Below are 19,816 nucleotides of genomic sequence, written 5' to 3' on the forward strand. Positions count from 1 at the left end.
CCAGGTTGCAGCTATGACCCTGTGAAACACTTCGTACCTAACTGGTTGCAGAGGGCATGGTGACCTCCTGGCCACCTGACTCTATTCAAGGAGTCAGACCTGACCCTGCATTTTATTTTCTGCAATTACAATAAATGTCTATAGGTTTGAAACTTTGTTATTTTACTTTCCTTGAGTAATTGGGGAACAGGTGATATTTGATTATATGAATAAGTTCTTCAGTGGTGATTTCTGCGATGTTGATGCACCCGTCATCTGAGTAGTATACACTGCACCATACATGTTGTCTTTTATCATCACCTTCTTCCCACATTTCCCCCCAAGTCCCAAAAGCTCATTGTAATCCTTCTTACGCCTTTGTATCCTCATAGCTTAGCTCCCACCTATCAGTGAGAACATAGGACATTTGGATTTCCATTTCTGAGTTATTTCACTTAGAACAATAGTCTCCTGGGCCGGGTGCTGTGGCTCATGCCTGTAATCTCAGCACTCTGGGATGCCAAGGCGGGCAGATCATGAGGTCAGGAGTTCGAGACCAGCCTGACCATCATGGTAAAAACTACTAAAATTACAAAAAATTAGCCAGGTATGGTGGGGAGTACCTGTAATCTCAGCTACTTGGGAAGCTGAGGCAGGAGGATCACTTGAACCCCAGAGGGAGAAGTTCCAGTGAGCCGAAATTGTGCCACTGCACTCCGGCCTGGGCGACAGTGAGAGACTCCATCTCAACAACAAAAAGGAACAATGTCTCCAATCTCATCCAGGTCAGCTTTGAAACCTGATCAGCTGAATAATTTTAAGAAACTACCTATTTAATACGCAAATTTATTAAAATCTAAAATATCTTGTAGAATAGTAAAATGAAGGAAAGAAGGAAAACCTCAAACAAATGTTTTGTTTATAATAGCAAATTACATGTTGCTATAAATACTACTTCATTTTTATGTCTTCCTTGTTACTAAATATAACATAAAATCCAGATATTTTATAGATAAATTAGGCAACTATTTTTCTACTATAAATTAGGCTTTCCTTTCCAAAAAGATTCATGGCAGAATTTATTTTAAAACAAAAACAACGGCATCTGTAATATATTTTAAATATGTAGTTTGTTGATACACTCTGTCAGAAACACATTATATGTTCTACATCTGCAATGATTAAGAATTCAAGGCCGGGCGCGGTGGCTCAAGCCTGTAATCCCAGCACTTTGGGAGGCCGAGGCGGGTGGATCACGAGGTCAAGAGATCGAGACCATCTTGGTCAACATGGTGAAACCCCGTCTCTACTAAAAACACAAAAAATTAGCTGGGCGTGGTGGCGCATGCCTGTAATCCCAGCTACTGAGGAGGCTGAGGCAGGAGAATTGCCTGAACCCAGGAGGCGGAGGTTGCGGTGAGCCGAGATCGCGCCATTGCACTCCAGCCTGGGTGACAAGAGCGAAACTCCGTCTCAAAAAAAAAAAAAAAAAAAAAAAAAAAGAATTCAAAAGTTTCATTCATTATTCATGAATGTTATCAGGAGATTTCTAGATATTAAACTATTTCTTGACAAAACATTGAAGGATTTTTTTAAAATCTCATAACAATTATATTATTACAATACACAATTATATTTAAAAATCTGCATTTCTTAGTCTTTATACTTAAGTAGAAATATACATCTGTATCTACCTTAATGTGGACCAATTTGTTCTGCCTTTTCACAGAGCAGACATTATACTCTTTTTGTTCTGTTTGCAATAGAATGTTTATGCTGATTAATTTTAATTTTATTTAGTTGATATTTTCTGAGTCTCCTAATGTTTTCCAGTTGATGGACTTTCTATTTTCTAAAAAAAAAAAAATTTTTTAAAAACTTCTCTTTTGGTAACTGTGAAATGGAGACAAAAACAAACACTTTATCACACAATTTTGAAGTGATTAAACAAAATAGTTCACATAATGACCTTGGTATAGCATATTAGACATCTAAAATGTACTCAGTAAACATCAGACCCCAAATTGGATAATTGACCAAGGAATATGAGCCCTCTCATTGTCACTGGTGTGTTGATAAATTGCCTGAAGCATTATACTAATGCATGTTAATATTAGTAACATACAAATACATCAATCTTACTCTTGGTTTTTATGTATTTTCAAAATTTAGCTTTTTAATGTATATTAGATGGTATTTCAGTATTGTTTTAATTTAAATGCCTATCATAATAAGAAAAGTTGAAACTCGGCCTATGTTTGTTTTTAATTTATTCTGGAATTCATTCTTATTTAAATTGGCTTTTAAAATCTTTTTTCCATGTATCTCTTTGCATCTTGTTTTTAAAATGCAATAAAATAAGTATAAATAATATCCTCTGTCGCTGCAAATATTTTTATTGTGTTATTTTAATTTTTATACATTTATTCTGAAAAACAAACATGTAGACTGGTTTACTTATAAAGTTACTTTTGCTTCACTAAAGTTTGCAATTTCTGTTAGGTGAGCTAATGTTTAATTAGAAACCACATGTTTTATCTTATTGTGGCGAGTTACCCATTATTTTGTACAGTCAAACATTTTAATATATGTAACAGGTATTTTGTATGAGGAAATATTTAAATTGATGTTTTAAAAATTTCTATTGAGTTATTCCAATATACCTTGTTTAAAAATGCCTCTTCAGTCATCACTTATGATGTACATTTCATTATATACTAAATTCGGGTCCTTACAACACATCTACACTATCCATTTCCATTAGCAGAGTCTCTGTACTTTAGTGATATGCTGAAGCAATGTAGTATCTTTATCAACCAAACTGGAAGATAAGTTCACAAGTAAATATTATATCAAAAATTAAGAAATTAATTTTTCTTAGTCCAAACGTGCTTCGACAACGGTTTCCTCTGTTGCACTATTTCTGAAATGGGTCAGCACGCAGAGCTGCATAAACCTGAAAGCAGAACAAGCTGATTTATTTTTAAAAACCTTTTGCTCATCAAAGATAGTAATTATGTGGCCCTTCCTCAAATGCTATTATGTTTACATATGTATAAAAGGTTACTGTTTATAAAATGAAATCCCTTATAAAAATAGTGAGGAAATTAAGAATTAAAATGTTTTGTTCATTCACAAAAACACACACAAACAGTAACACATATGCACATACACATGCAAACACACATATACACACAAAGACACATATTACACTCATACACACAAACACACAGGCTTGCATGCAGACACACACACACACACACACACACACACACACACACACGCACCAACACTAATTTTGCCTCAGTCTATACTAAAGGTTTTTCTGTGATTGAAGCTTTTTTTTCCAATGAGTAATAGCATGAACTCTTCTTGTTAGTGTTATATACATAATATTCAGGTTATCAATCCGATTATCTTAATAGAATTCTGCAGTTATTTTATGTGGAGTGCTATACAAAGAATTCTAATTCACCTTGCATCTATTATTTATCCTGGCATGATTCTAACTTTAACGCATTCTGAAATGTTCTATGGGCATTAAAATATCGACTGAAGAAAATGCAATAGTGACTGCAGGTTTGGGAGAATTGTTTTTCCTGTCTGCTACCTTATTTTAATTTCTCATTTTCTTTATTTTTATCGGCTTTTCTTTTTTGCCTTCCTTATGTCATCTAATCCTTTCCCAGCCAAGTTACCGTAAAATTGCAAGACCTGTCTGCTGTAGATGTTCTGGTCTGACCTGGATTCAGTGAGCACAGTACCCCTGCTGGTCCAGTGAAGTAAGGGTCTCCGTGATCCGCTCATGCATCAGGTGAAGTTTTAGGAAAATGTAAATACTAAGTGTCTAAGATCTTAGACTCTGGGGATCTAAGACATATTAGACATAGATGTAATCTTGGAGATTATCCAACTCAACCACTGCCATTTTAAATAAAAAGAAGCTGCAGGACTGTGAGGTATGTTCATTTGATCAGCCTTGGTACTCAGGAGTGGGTACCAGCACAATTTTAGCAGCCGTTAAAATAATAAAACGCTCCTATACCAGTTAACACATATCCACTGCCTGGAGCCCCACAAACTCCCCAGATACCGCCTGCAGGTCGTTGGACCTTCCAGAAGTGGAGAAACCAGAGGGCTAATGGCTGCAGGGTGGGGACCCAGGACCCTGCCCTGGAGCTGTGGCTGCAGTCCCTGTTTATATTGGCTGCCTGTAAATACTCTTATCAGATGGGTTTAAATTCGCCTCTGGTCAAGGTTACTGAGATGCTTTCCCAGGAGAATCCAGTTAAGCTTCTTATTCTATACACTTGTCTTCTATGTTTATTCTATACTATGCACATAAATAAAACTGTTTCATAGCTTTTTAAATAATAAACAATGCTTCAGCTCATAGGTTGCTATGGCAAAAATTCGTAAACATTTGATGTCAGGACTTTTTTTTCCCTTTTATCGTTTTCCCCTTCTAAAACTTTGGAAGGGGGGATTGCTTGCCAACAAGGTGAATTATAAAGAATGTATGCAGTTTCAGCAGTTGGATGTCAATTAATACGTTTCATGAATCTTTCAGGTACATCATTTGGGTTACTTGGACTTTGATAACTTTTCTTAATTCCAGACATCTATGATATTTTATTTTTTTATATAATAAAGGTGATAGAACTATTTTTCTTACATTGAGATGACTTAACTTTTGCAGTATATAATGAACTCAGAGAAAAGAATAAAATCTAAATATTAAATAAAAGTATATTGCTTTAATGACCAAAACTATATATGATATATTCGTACATGAAAAACAGAAATCTTTATATACATGCATGATATGTTTATATAGAATTATTTAATCAAGGATAAATGTAAATATCTGTCTCTAGTTTTATTTACCTCATCCATTTATGAAGAGAATAATTATATTTCAGTTTAAAGAAAAAAAAACACAAAGTGTATCTCATTTTTAGTTGCTAACCCGATTCACCATTATCCCAACCCAAGGGCCTCAGAGCTGAATTCTGCACAATGTCTGAATCTCAGTAGTAGCCACTATATTTTTCCTCATTATTGGACTATGTGCTTCCTCTTATTTTCATTTGTGACTCATTTTTATCTCTATTTTCAAAAATGCAACTTTAACCGGGAAATGTATCTGTATGATCACATTCCTAAGAGCTGTTCTCAAGAGTATAATAAAAACTGTGGCCAGCAGGGCAGTGTGGAGGTGGTTCTCATTTGACTAGGGATGTGTGTGTGTTTGCACAAAGGTGCCCCTGGTGTGGGGGGGGCAGGAGAGGCATTTGGTCGTGGCCACAGGAACCATTTTCACAGTTTTCAAATTGCACTATGCACACAGTTACTTTTATTCGTGTTCAGTTTTGCACTTTTAAAAGAAAACATTACCATGATAGCATTATTTTTATAATCCCCACACTTAATAATTATTCATTTTAAAATAAATTTTGGATCTTGAAAATGAGTGTCCTGAGATGTCCTACAAAATATGGGCATCCCTTACCACAACGCCACATGCTTTGGGTGGGTGTGCCGAACTGACTAGCTACTAAAACACAAGAACACCCATCCCTCACGCAGTCTTGATTTCACTGATATTTGAAGGGAACAATTTTCCCCCAAGTGAACCTCTCAAAGACATCCAGCCTACAGCTGCCATTAGCATTAGTTGACATAAGCAGCATGAGGACACCTAGTATGTAGACCAGGCTAGCATCCCATAGGAAGAATGGAAAATGCAATCCTCCAAGCTCTGGGACCTAAAACGGTGTGCTCTCCACTCCCCCTGTGCCCCTGGTGTTCTTCTGAGTAAACTGAGGGCAGCTAATCTGAAGGGACCTGTATCACCTTCTCACTGGTGCCGACAAGGTGTGGTCTATTTCAACTTTTTAGTGATGCTTAGGTCCTGCCTAAATAAAAAGAATGTCCCTGGAAGGTGAAAAAAATATTGGAACCTGCAAATTGAGAGGAGTCAATAAAAGGGTGCCGGTTCCTCTCACTTTGCCATAATTTTGGTGTATGGTCAATTATATGCACTTTATGAGAGCTCAGGGCTGCTCACACAAGCTCTGCCTAAGGCAAATTCCCCACTCTTGGTAACAGGCTGACTTCTACATATCATCCCCACTGTAGTATCAGAATCAATAACTATTAAATATACATTCTGGATAGGCAGTGTTTGAGGAAAGAAAGAAGAAGAAAAAAGAGAAAGAAAAGAAAGAAAGGAGGGAAGGAACAAATTTTTAAAAATGCTTTAAAACATGTTATTTTGAAATGCTTCTCTTTCATGTGTCTATACAAACATATAGTTTAATATGTACATAATGTGTACATAATATTTTGTAATAGATGATATAAATGTAACAGAATATTTTTTACTCTATAGCAAACTTTGCAAGATCTATTTCTCTTCTAACCAATAATTTTTACAACGTCAGTTTGTATTTTAAATGCACTTTTATTTTTACTGGCCTCTCACTTCTCAGTTTTCCAATATATTCCATTTTATGTCTTATGTACCTGTTTTCCGCTAAGGACAGTTTTAGGAGGTGATGTGCCTCTGTTATGTTAGTAGCTATCTGAAATTCAAAACCCAAATTCATGCCTACTCTATAGAAAATAAAATTAGGGCAACTATTTATTTTAAGGGAACAGTATTCTCAAAGACAGGTATCCATGAATTAATAAAAAATGGCCACGTATTTAAGTCTGAAAACATAGCTTACAGAGCTCCGTCTTCCGAGATTCCGAGAAAATCTTTGAAAATCTTTTCAGGCTGCCTGTCAATGTCAAGTACATGGCAGCTACACATTCCACATTTTAGAAAAGCCACCATTTCCATCTTTCCCACAACGGCCATTCAATTAGTAATGCAATTTAATTGGTAGATTTTTGTAAGCCTTTCACAGAACTCATTAACATATCAAAAGAGATTCTTTTTCAGATGGCAGTGTCTCAGTTTGGGGTTCAGAAAATATTTGTTGCTGATCAAGAGTGACACTTGGTGGACGCACTTGTGTATGAAAACCACCCTGAGATGTGATGCCTTCCTTCTGCTTCTGTCCCTGCAGCTGAGGGAGCCTGTGGAGGAACCCTACGTGGGACCAGCAGCTCCATCTCCAGCCCACACTTCCCTTCAGAGTATGAGAACAATGCTGACTGCACGTGGACCATCCTCGCAGAGCCCGGGGACACCATTGCTCTGGTCTTCACTGACTTTCAGCTGGAAGAAGGATACGATTTCTTAGAGATCAGTGGCACAGAAGCTCCATCCATATGGTAAGTCCTGGGAAGAGGTGGCACACAGGGTGCAGGTGTGTTTTCCCCCAGCGAGCTTCGAGCTTCGAGCAGTGCTTGTCTCTGCTTGCTCACCGGCAAGCAGGAGTGTTTCTTTTACGCCTTGCTTTTCTGGCTCTGAAAAAGTTACCTTTAGTGTGACTCATTTCAAAGTTTCTAAGCCGTCTTTGTGCTGGTGTTTGGAGTTTGGGAAGGGATCTGGGTGCTTGAACTTACAGCGCTCTCTTTTTTGGACTCTTTTTAAGGCAACTAAGTAAGGCTAGTTAGTTTTGGGTTTGGTCTGAGCTGTTTCACTGTGAACAGATAGTTTTAGATTGTGTATTCTCTTTTATCTCACGTTGAGAGACTGCTGCAGTTATGGGATTGTACATTTCTTTTTCTTCGTGAAGGCCGCGTACCACATCGAGTAGCCACGTATGAGAAGTGCCTGCGGCTACGAGATCCTCAAAGACAAACCCACTTAACACAGAACCTAGTCCAACCTATGTATATAATTAATCACAGGATGCTCAGTTCTCTGGTGTGTACCCTAGCGGAGGCAAAGGAAAGCAAGATCTTATGAAGTACAGCCTATTTTGGTGTGATGGTCTTGATGGCAAGAACAGTTTTGTTTGTGTCCGTAAGTGCAATTTGAAAGAGAGAATTCAAAGCATCGCTGTGTAAAGCCTTGAATTCTATCTCGAACTAAGTCATTTGTTGCGTGTTAAATTGTGTTGTTGTGGTTGTTTCTATTATTTAAATCCTTAACACTTCGAAACTGCTTCAGTTGCCTGTTTTCGATCTTGAAATCTGACTAACAAGTACATGTGTGGTGAAACTCAAGTAGACACAGAGGAAATCTTGGCCATCTATGTGTAGGAAGAGGAGAATATGAAATGAGTGACTGGACCTGTCCGCAGGTTACAGTTTGCATTTCAATGCAAAGGCTAAAGGATAAACATGTCAAACAGGAAGCATACTGTAAATATGACACTTGTTGTAAATCCATTGTTGGAATTGAATTGGACTGTTCTTTGCTTCCCAAAACACGAGGCTCAATGTGGAGGGCTTCGATTCACAGAGAAGTCCTTTCCTTGCTGGGTTTACTGTGCTTGTGTTAACTTTTATTCCAAATAAGACAGAGGAAAACACTAAACAGATTCTACCTCAATGACCTTTGCGTTCAATTGTATTCATGCCGAATGACACTTTAAAATCATCCCAGACACATCTGCTTAATGTATGTGGTGCAATTTTAACTTTAAACACTCAGGAATTCGTTTAAACCAGTACCTATCTCGCTATGTCTCACATCAGTGTTCATGGAAACAAAAGCCGAGCTGAGAGCTGGAGAACCTAAAGTCGGCCACAGGTTCTGCCAAAAGAAGACCTTGTGACCTTAGACGGGTCTGTTTGTAAAAAGAGAGGCTGTGGTTAAAAATATTTAAAAATGAATTTATCAAACATCTGCTGAGCGCCTATTCTCTGCTAATCATTTAAAGACATTCAAGTGATCTAAACGCTTTCTAGCTTTAGAATTACACTCTTGTGGTTTTCAGAAAATCATTGAAGTGTAAACTACATAGGGAGTGATTCTCAGAATTTATATGCTTACTGTTAATGGTCTTATTTTCAGGAGAGTCTAGATGTATTGGGCATTGACTGAGGGCCTTGCTGGTAAAATGTCAGGTTGGGAGAGAGGTAGAAGAAACTGAGGACGATTCGTTAGTGATTCTAGAACCCATGACCAGTGGCAGCTTTTACCAAACAAACTGAGTTTAAGTCAAAAAGTGCAGATCATGACTGTGACGACAAGTGTGTTCTGTCCGAAAGGCTGGTGGGACCACTGTCGCACTTTAGGTCAACAATTGATCGTCCTTGTCACAGAGAGAATACGAGCATGGCTAGCCAGGGGGATTGCCCCTGTCTTCCTGGTGCCTGGATTCAGACTGGAAGACATCTTCTAGGTCCCTGGAATCTCTCTGGGTATTTGCCAGGGAAGTTGGTGGGAAAGTTCTCACTGGGAACTCTGACCCTGTGTGCCTTCATGACTGGTAAACTCTGTTGTCTGTTAGCTTAGCTGCTCTCTTCAAACAGCCATGATTAGACAGGGATAGAGTTGTATTTACACTTGTGTTCTTAGGATGACTTATGCTGTCCTGTTTGCTTGGTGCAAAAGTCCTGCCGAGTCACTATTATTACCGTTATCTACCATTATTACGTTATCTATTATTATAGATTTAAAAGTACACCTGAGATATGTGCAGGCTGAGAGGTGTACATTTAAAAATAAACCTCAGAGGTGCAGATGGCAAAGCTGATGGAACCCTTTCAGAGCTCAGGCTCAAGGTCTCCGACCCTGGGACATTTTCTACTCTCTCCGTATAGCCCCCAGTCAGTGTGGTCCAGGTTTGAGCTTCAGTTCGCTCAGAGAAGTAGTTTCTCTGTTTCAGGACTGCAGGCTGGATTATGAAGCCTCGAACAGGTAACTGTCGTGATGGAGATAAAGAAGCAATTTGGCACATGTGCCGGGTCAACAGAGGGCTTTGTGTGTGTGTGACGTTTGGTGTTTATCATAATAGTCGAAAGAAATATCTTGACACAGCCATAAGGGCTACCTTTAAGTGGAACTCTCAGCTTTCAATGACTCTTCAGTGGAAGCTGAAAAGAAAGAGATGGTTCTCCTAACTAACTATGGAAATCTACAGGAGGAGATTTAAAACAGAATTATGTGAAGTATAAGTGAATAATTATAGGCCTGTAAAAATGCATAGTATGATTTACCTTAAAAAGACTATTATTTTAGTGTGACAGTCTCTGAAATATTAAATGACCCAAATTGGTATGTGTTGAAAAGGTTTGCCCATTCCAGAGTTGCGTGGACAGCTCCGAGGAGCATTGTGGGTGGCGTGACCTCTCCCCGAGCGCAAGGTCATTCCACAGAGCCAGGAGGGTGGTGCATGGCTGTGAGTAGAGTCAGTGCAGACACACACAATAATTTCCTGATAATCTATTTTTAAAAACAGGACATATAAGCAAGGGCACTCTAAGAAGAAGCTACTTGGAAAATTGTTAAGAACAACAATAGGATTAGCCTTCTTTTCATTTAATTTGGAGTGAAATTACCCACTCAGCTATGTTTTAAGTCAGGGTTGCCATGGCAACGACGAAGGCAGTCTAAATATAGGGGATGATGTCATGTGCCAAAATTATCTGTATATTAAACATACAGTGGATTAGTAATTTCAACCTCCTAGGCTATATGTACATTAGATGAGCCTGGCATTTTTTTATTAGTCAGGTTCTAATTTTATGCAGGTTGGCTTCCTATCAATCCCTTACTTTAATAGAGAGTTGCCATTTCTAGTCACTCATGGTCTAGTCATTATTTTTCCTGCAATTAGAAAGGAAATGTGCAATGGTTAAGCTAGCCAAGTGTTATTTTTTCTGAAGAGATTTGATGGTGTAGCCTATAACTTGTACCTCTAAAAATATCAAGAAGAAAGAAAGTTGATTTGATTTCAGTGTTCTCCTTCTGTGATTTCTAAATTAAGACCTGATGGTTAACGGGATTAAGGTTATAGAGTCTTGGCTGGGAACACTGTGGGAACATTGACTCTCTTTAAAATATGTGCTTATATCACAAAAGAACCATGCGGCCAACCCCTTCTGCAACAGGGAGTTTGCGGAGGATAGAGAAGAAAAGGAAAAAGGAAATAAAAATAAATGCATTGAAAATGTGTCGCAACACATATTTAGATACATCCAGGTCTTAACGTCTGCGACTGAGGGTCAGCTCCTCAAGACAGAGCCTGGAAGCCTCAGTTTCCCTTTCCAGGCTGTCCACAACTACCTAGTTGGCTCTATCCTGGCTTCCTCCCCACCAGGCTTTCCCCACCCCTGTTCAGTTTGCCCCAGTGAACCCACACCTGTCTTTATGTTCATGTTCTTTTGTATCCCTGGGGCATTTGTTCAGCTGCTCACCTCCACATGGGAATTCCCTACTGTCCACCGACTGTCTATCCCATTATGTTCATGCTTAGAGGGGCACGCAGAGTACGTGGAAGAACACTACAGAAATAACACTAGTGAAACAAACAGGTGGTGTGATCTCCCTCGCTGGAAAAGATCAGCCATAATAAATGCAAGAATGCTTCCTCAAGTTTGGATTAGGCCTGCCTTACTGCTTCAAGAAAAAAATCTGTTACTTTCTGATTTTTTTAAGGCATAAGCTCTATTTTTCATTAACCAGCATAACTCGAGACTCTTTTGCCCACATTGAGACAAGTGTACAAGGGAAACTCTGGGAAGACCGTTTTGTAAACTTAGCATATTTTGTTCTCATTAACCTGGCACAATTTCACTATTAAATCAGTCTAATCAGTGATTGGCTGAAGTTAAAACAAAACTTCGGAGAAATGGGCAAAGCTGAGAGAGCTTCAAAGGACCATTGAAGGGTCAATTAAAATATCCAGTGTTTACCCAGCTTGTCACTTAATTGATAAGTGACTGGGTTTCTGTTTAATTTCTAACAAGGGAGAATTATAGAGGAACATGCTGAGAAACAGACTCCCTGAAATCAATCCTTCTCTCAACCTGCCGCAAAGTAAAAGGAAGGAGGCATCATCTTCTCCCTCCTCTTGTTATTATTAATGATTTTGAATTCATTTTACAGAAATTTGCAGACCTAGCACAGAGAGTTGCCGTATATCCTAAACGTAGCTTTCCTCAGGCTGACATCTTACGTAACCATGGTGTAATGACTGGCACCAAGAAATCAAGGAAGCCCCAGTGCTGCTAACTCACTTTCACACTTGGTGTGATTTCCTCTGGCCATTCTACTGATGTCTGTTCTGGGCGAGGGCTCCAGGGACCCACAGAGCATTTGGTTTGGCCTCCTTGGCCCCGGTGCACTGTGGCCTTTCCATCTTTCTGCGTTTCTATGGACTTGACCTATTCCATATTAACAGTTCAATCTTTTGGGGGAAAATGGTTTTGGAAAAGCAATGACATGATTTATGAGTATGGAGGAGATCACACAGCAATGCCACAATGTCACCAACTGAAATGGACAGATTTGTTTTTTGTTTTTTCCTTTATATGTACATTTTTATTGAAGACTGGGTCTCCTTCTGTCACCCATTCTGGAGTGCAGCGGTTCTAGCATAGCTCACTGCAGCCTCAAACTCCTGGACTCAAGCCGTCCTCCCATCTTAGCCTCCCTCATATCTGGGAATACAGGTGCATACCACCAGACCTGGCTAATTTTTAAAGTGTTGTAGACACAGGGACTTACTATGTTGTTCAAAATCCTAAACTCAAGTGATTCTCCTGGCTTGGCTTCCCAAAGTACCGGGACTACACAGGCCTGAGCCATGACAGCCAGCCCCATATTTTCTATCTTAAATTTGGGGTCAGTAATTTTATTTCAGGAACATGTTGTAAGGTATGCACCTCAACACATTTTCATGGGAGCAAGTATAACATAAACAGGAAAAAAAATATTTATAAATATCCTTATGTATTTATAAAAATAAGTATATATAGTATACATAATATATGTACACACACACACACACACACACACACACTCATGCATATGTATACACATTTCTCCTTTTCTTGAACTTCTACATAGCAGCTGAAGGTCTAAGGACATAATTAACATGATATTGTAGCTCTTTTCATAAACCCCTCTTTTAATGAAAATGTCATTTCTAATTTTTTTGAATGGTATATTTTTTTTTTCTAAAAGGCATTTACTACTAAGAATCACTGAGCATTTGTTATATAACAGGAAAATGTAAACAATATTCCCTACTGCTACTTGGAGATGCTACAATTCCCATTTTATAGATGAGAAAAAGAGGCTTCGAAGAAGTGAAATAATCAAGCATCCAGCATGCAAAGAGGCTGGGTGGAGACTTGAACAGATAAAGCCCCAGCGTGTATTTCCTCCTCTATTTAAAAGAGTCGAGGTTGTATTTGTTTGCTGACTTTTAAAACAGGAAGATGAATGTAGTGTGTGAGCATTCCACTATCATCCTCAAATGTCCTCAGCAGCCTTCAGCCTCAGTGCATACAAGGAAAGCACGCTGCCACTTCTGATTTCTACTCAGCTCTGTTACCGTGTGGTGGTATCACCATCAGCTACTCTTACAGGTTTCTTTCCAGCGTTATTAACTATACAGTAATGTAATCATCTTAGCAGACTTGCCTGTTATGCATATTTCAGGATATAACATAATGATGGTTATCATCAGGCTTCTAAGAGGACACGTAGATGACAGGCTGATGTTACATGAAGCTAGTGCATAAAGATGTGACTAGGCAGGGTTGCATATGCAACTGTGACCCACTGAAGTCTTAGGTAGGTAAAGAAAACTGCCCACCCCAGACTACCTCAAGTAGCAGTTACCTCCACCCTGAAACTCAATAGGCAAATAATGAAAAATTTTTTTAATACCAGCTAATTCTACTATGCGGAGAATTTCTAACTTGATTGGTGGCTTTTGTTCACATGCACTATGCCAGATATTTTTATTTTTACCTGGGTGAATTAGGTACCTTCTCCATGATGTCTATGTGGAGCTGATTTCCAGTCTCCACCTTTTCTCTCAGCTGGTGGCTGGGGATGGTTGAAGCCACTGGGCAGTGAAGGAATTGCTGGGAAGGATACCGCAACCCTACAAACAGAGTGAAACGGGTAGGCTGTGTCTTGTAGAGGTTTCAGTCAGCTGTGATGTTACAAGACACGTTCTCCCTCCTGTACCTCTGAAAAACACCATCTCTAGCAGACACCGAAGGCAGGATCTTTCTTGTCAGAATTAGCCTCCAGGAGCAACGGAGGTGGCATTCTGTGAAGGGGCAGCTGGACTCTCTGATTCACTACCAGGAGCACAGACCCTAGGAATGATTCCCTGCCCTCCCTTCTCCTTCCTCATGAAAGGGATGGGCTCACCAGCAGGTGCCCCTCCAACTCTGAGAAGCCATTGGCTAACCTGTTGCCTAGAATTAAGCCTGTCAGATTTCTTCACAAATTCTAGAAATAGCATTCTAGAGTCATCTTCTAATTTGGGTTAAGTCAATACCAGAAATTCAATAAAGTTAAAAAAAAAAAAAAGATTTCAAAGAATACATATTTGAAATACAGAACATTTTTATAATTTATGAAATGGTGATAGCTATGGATAAAATGTAATATTTTACTCCAAGATTTTATCAAATTTTCCACTTGAAGGGGTAACAGAGAAAAAGAAAACATCCCTGATCTCTAGAGATGGGGCCAGTAGGAAAAATAATTATCCCAGGAGTGAATTCCTTGTCTCCATCCTTGCCATTCTTAGGGCAGAGATGAACTCTACAGCTCTGGTGTAATATTTCTCTTGTGTCAAATTTCTGCAAATTAACCTCATTTTATTGAAAAATAAATTTCCTATAAATAATTTAAGTTGTAGGCAATGGAAAAAAACTCTTTTATGGATTGAAATTTATTTCACAAACTATGAAGACCCATTTTTGTAATCACTCTTCTTTCTTTTTGTATGTGGCCCTTAATGTGGTAAGAACAACAACAACAAAAAACTACATTAACACCGTTAAATAAATTTCTCATTTAAAAACACACTGCCTTCTAAAGGGCCGTTGTGACAACTCCATTTTAGTGATTCTAAATAGTGCTTGTTAATTCTCACTGATTCCTGACATCAGCCGATTTGCAAACCTGGTGTTCTAATTGTGCATTTTTGATATCTTATTTAGGTTTTCTCTCAAAGCCATGACTATCTAGTTTTTCTCTTTCTTCTGAAGGTTTGCCAGGTTTCATGGAGGACTGGTTAGGAGAATAAGGTAATTTTGTGCCATCCAACAGTCCTCCAAAAAATGTGACATTTTATTGCATGGGGGTTCCTTCCTGTTGGTACGTGCTATCCAAGCTCGATGCGTCTTTTAAATGAGCAGTGGCCTAGAACATTAATATTTCCCACCTTTGACTTTAATAAATACAAGTACCTAAGTTCTTCTGATTCAAATCGTTTAGAGAATTACAGCATAATTTCTTAGGTAAAGATAGGTATCATAAAGGCTTTGATATTTTTGAATTATAAACTTAAAATAGATGGCTCCTGAGAAACCTCTTAATGCAATTTCTTTATTGTTTGGGGGGAAAAAAGCATTGCAAATCGACCATGTGCTTCACCCTTCCTACCCTAAGCAGTGTTATTATGGGCTAGAAGAGAATCCCGGTTTTCTGTCTCTGTTACCACAACTGGTTCCAGTATGCTAAGAAGCCAGGCTTACCCAGCTTGGAGAGGGATGGGCAGGGCCCTCTTTTGTGTTTTCATTACCTTTCCATGAACAGGCCATAGAAGCATAGTTGCTAAGCCAAGATTACTGATTGAGACCTCGGTTTGAATGAGACCTGGGCTCTAGTCTTGGTTTTATGACTTCTGAGTTTGATGACCTAGAGCCTGGAAGTCCCAGATTGCTCTCTGTAAAACGGAAGTGATTGCCACATCCCTCGGAGAGCTGCTAACTAGAGCAGATGAGTTGACGCTTGGAAAACCCTTAACACAATGCCTGCCCCACGCAGCGATTTCTACAAGTAGCTGCGTGTGTACTGCTGTAAGAAAGAGTGCCATAGAGAGTTCAGATTTCTGCCCTATAATGAAAAAAACAACCTTTTGAAATAGAAACTGCTTTGAAAAACAGTTTTAACCTGTATCTAGTTCTAAAAGTCTCTGTTCAGCAACTAACCTTCAGATTTTTAAGTTATAAAAACAGTGTTACTTCTCCACTCAACTTTTAAAACATTTATGTTACTTTGGTTGTGAAATGTGTGACAATAACCACAGTAACAATATCACTTCAAAAGAAAAATTAGGACCTAAATGATGACCCTTTGTTGCTGTTTGGAAATATAATCAACCATAATCAGCACTGCTTAACATTCAGGGCTGTTTTTATATATGCCCTTCAACTTTGTGAATGAAAAGCAAAATGCTGTCCTGATTCAGATCCTATATATCACTAGGTAAAAATAAAATGTGAGAACAGTGGAATTTTGACTGAGGTGTATCTTTATCTATTAAATGTGCCTGTCTAGCTTTCATGTGTGCAGGACTCAGCGGAGATCTTTTCAAAACACAGATTGTGACCCAGCAGTTCTGGAGTCCAGAGATTCTCCATTTCTGACAATTGTTAAGTTCTGACTGTTGCTGCTGTTCTGTGCTCCAGAGACTGAGTTGTGAGGGGCTAAGGTGTTTGTGAGTGGCATACATATTTGACAAACACAGAACTAAAACCATAGCTAATTATCATTCATAATATTTTCATGTTTTCCTCCAAACTGGACAGCATTTCAGTAGTTGTGCTATTTCAGAATTTGATGAAAGCTCTTTTGTCCTTTTGAAATGCCATGTGATATTGATAATGGGCTGCTGGTATAAAATAGAGATAATCCAGAAAACTCAGGTTCAATATTGAGATTCAGATTTAGGATTCACAGACTCACCAAGGTCTCATCGCTCAGAGACTCTGATTTAGTTTTCTGAACCAGCCCAGCTGTCCAGAGGATTACTGTGTATTAGAGGTGACATCAAAAGGGAATAAAAAAATCACAATATTTCAATAGCTTTCCTACATTTTCAGGCATACTATCATTTCCAGGTCTATTAATAGCTGTGTGTTGAAAGTAAAATCATTTTGAGCTCTTTTCAAGAACATGGAGTTAAGAAGTTGAGCAGTTTCATTTGTTGTACATTTCTCAGTCTTTTGATGTCAGACCATTCGCTGTGACTCTCAGAGATCAGGTAGACGGTGTTGCAATGTGCCAAGCAGATTGGACCATGAACCATTTCTTTTTGGGAGGGTGTTAATTTACAACTAAGAGTTTGGATAAGGCTGAGCTTCTTGATGCGGTGCGGACTGCCCTGGCCTGAGCCCTGTCAATATTTACATTCCGTTTTGCACTTGATGCTGCTAGCGACCTGATTCCAACTTGCAGTTTCCTGCTTTCAATCCATTTTCTCTGTCTGGAAACTCTCTCTTCTGCTTTATCAGCAAATTCCCCTTCATCCTTCACAGTTCTCAAAGGAGAATTGGTCTTCAAGTGAGAAACTGAGGAATTAAAAATGGCACTCCTCCCCTCTGGACCCTCACCATTTGGGTTCTGGGGGTCAAACTCTCAGAGTTTTTGTTTCCTGAATATAAAAATGAGATTAAGCATGCTTATCTTGCTGGATGAATATGAAAGTAAATGTCAGAAACCTACCACTATACCAGGAACGAGACAGCCAACCCCCGTATCCATTAGTCATTATCATACCATGTGTGATAAACAACAAATCAGCAGTGCAGGTGCAGAGATGCTGTCGCTGTTCAGAGAAGAAAGAAGGTCATCACAGAACATGTTACAGAAACACTGGGCTTTGTGTAGTCTCTGAGCTGTTTCAGGCACGGTGTGTGTCAAGGAAGAAGTGTGTGTGCTGGATCGCTTTCTCCCATAGAACTCGGATAGATGCTGTGTACATAAACACATTCCAGCATGGTGGGAGAAAGCAATCCAATGTTTTCAAAATATAATACAAATCAGTTTAAATTTTGAATGGATGTGGTGGCTTGCATCTATCTGTAATCCCAGCACTTTGGGAAGCCAAAGCAGGCGTATTATTTGATGTCAGGAGTTCAAGACCAGCCTGAACAACATGGTGAAACTCTGTCTATACTAAAAATACAAAAATTAGCTGGGCATGGTGGTGTGTTCCTGCAAACACAGCTATTTGGGAGGCCAGGACAGGAGAATCACTTGAACCTGGGAGACAGAGGTTGCAGTGAGCTGAGATCCTGTCACTGCACTCCAGTCTGGGTGTCAGGGTGAGACTCCATCTCAAAAAAAATAAAATAAAATAAAAATAAAGGAAACGAAAAAAACAATCACTTTAAAATTTTTAAGGCAGGACCTTGAGTGAAAGTGAAACATAATTAATTTTTCATGGTAAAATGTTCAGGAAATGTTCACTCTGTCCCTCAAATCTCACAGTATAAGAAAAACAGTGCTTTAGGAAAATTATGAGGATTTTGGTCTGTTGCATGGATTTGGAAAAGCTAAATAATGAGTAGGCTGAAAAAACAGGACACTTAGAATTTATAAAGGTCTGCTGATCACAGGAGTAGAAAAAGAAAGAGGGATCTGGCTTTTGGTAGCCAGGAAAATCAGTTGCTCGGCTTTGCACGTGGCTGTACCATGATATTTCAGATTTTCACCTCAAACTGAAAAGGTGTCCACCACTCAGTTGTCCTAGAAAGGTCGGCTGGGGATGTCTGAGTGTGCTCAGGTACTTACGTTTCAGTGAACGCCCTGGAAGAGTTTTCACTGAGCTTTTAGAAACCCCGGGAAGGATTGTAGAGAGAATGTTGATGCTCTTAGCCAGATGAGGAAAGTTATAAAGCTCTTTCTCCATCCAGTGTCTTCGCAAGATCACAGGGCCCGGCGGTAGTTTAAAATAAAAGGGCTCTTAGCTGGGTGTGGTAGCTCACACCTATAAGAGCAGCACTTTGGGAGGCCAAGGTGGGCGGATCACGAGGTCAGGAGATCGAAACCATCCTGGCTAACATGATGAAACCCTGTCTCTACTAAAAATACAAAAAACTTAGCTGGGTGTGGTGGTGCATGCCTGTAGTCCCAACTACTGGGGAGGCTGAGGCAGGAGAATTGCTTGAACTCAGGAGACGGAGATTGCAGTGAGCCGAGATTGTGCCACTGCACTATAGCCTGAGTGACAGTGCTAGACTCCAACTCAAAAATTAATTAATTAATTAATTAATTAAAATAAAATAAAAGGGCTCTTTGGAGGTGTTTTAGGGTGGTGCCTTTAAGTGACCTGAGAAATCCGGCTCATCTGAACGTGTAGCTCCCACATGTGAGATTCCCGAGTTTTGGATGGGGTCTTCATATAATGAAGAGGAAGAGACAGGGCTTTGGGGCAGCAAAGAGAGGCCGAAGAGAGAGGGTGGGGTCTGGCTTCACCGGAGTCGGAGGATAGCCAGGGAAACTGTCAGGCTACAGTCAGGAAAAAAAGTGGAGTCATGCAAAATGTTTTGAAATGTTCAAAGCAAGAGTGCACAATGAATTGGGCTAAAAAATTCCTGAAAGTTCAGACAGACCTAGAGTGCAGACTCAGCACTGAAGAAGATACTTAATTCATAGACGCTGTGTTAAGAATTCTGGCATCAACCTAGCCAGCTTCTGTGAGTGCAACAATTCTGCCGTGCACGGAGATTCCCATACTAGGAGGTGGCGCCCCTTCCAATAAAGTGAAAGCATTATTGTTCCATAGCAAAGTCGTCGAGGGAGTAAAATTATGTGTTCGTTATATCTAGCGGTTGAAACGTTTGGGATGGAGACTTCTGAGCAGTGATTATATTCTAAAGTGTGTGAGTGTGCATGCACATGGTGTTTGTATGTGTGTGTGTGCATGTACACATGTGTGTGCACATGTGTGTTCGTGTACACACGTGTGTTTGTATGAGTGCATGCACATGTGTTTGTGTGGGC

General features: G+C 39.4%; 1 protein-coding gene across 2 annotated transcripts in view; it reads left to right on the forward strand.

Moving 5' to 3' along the window:
* CSMD1 (CUB and Sushi multiple domains 1) overlaps nt 1–19,816 on the forward strand; it is a 2,098,967-nt gene that overhangs the window by 1,007,381 nt on the left and 1,071,770 nt on the right. For both annotated transcript variants that reach the window (XM_003940706.3, XM_074384178.1), the window contains exon 5: nt 7,059–7,266. In XM_003940706.3, the coding sequence (XP_003940755.2) occupies nt 7,059–7,266 (208 nt within the window). The remainder of the gene's footprint in view (nt 1–7,058; nt 7,267–19,816) is intronic.

The sequence above is a fragment of the Saimiri boliviensis genome, chromosome 13, assembly GCF_048565385.1.
Source record: "Saimiri boliviensis isolate mSaiBol1 chromosome 13, mSaiBol1.pri, whole genome shotgun sequence".
Classification (NCBI taxonomy): Eukaryota; Metazoa; Chordata; class Mammalia; order Primates; family Cebidae; genus Saimiri; species Saimiri boliviensis.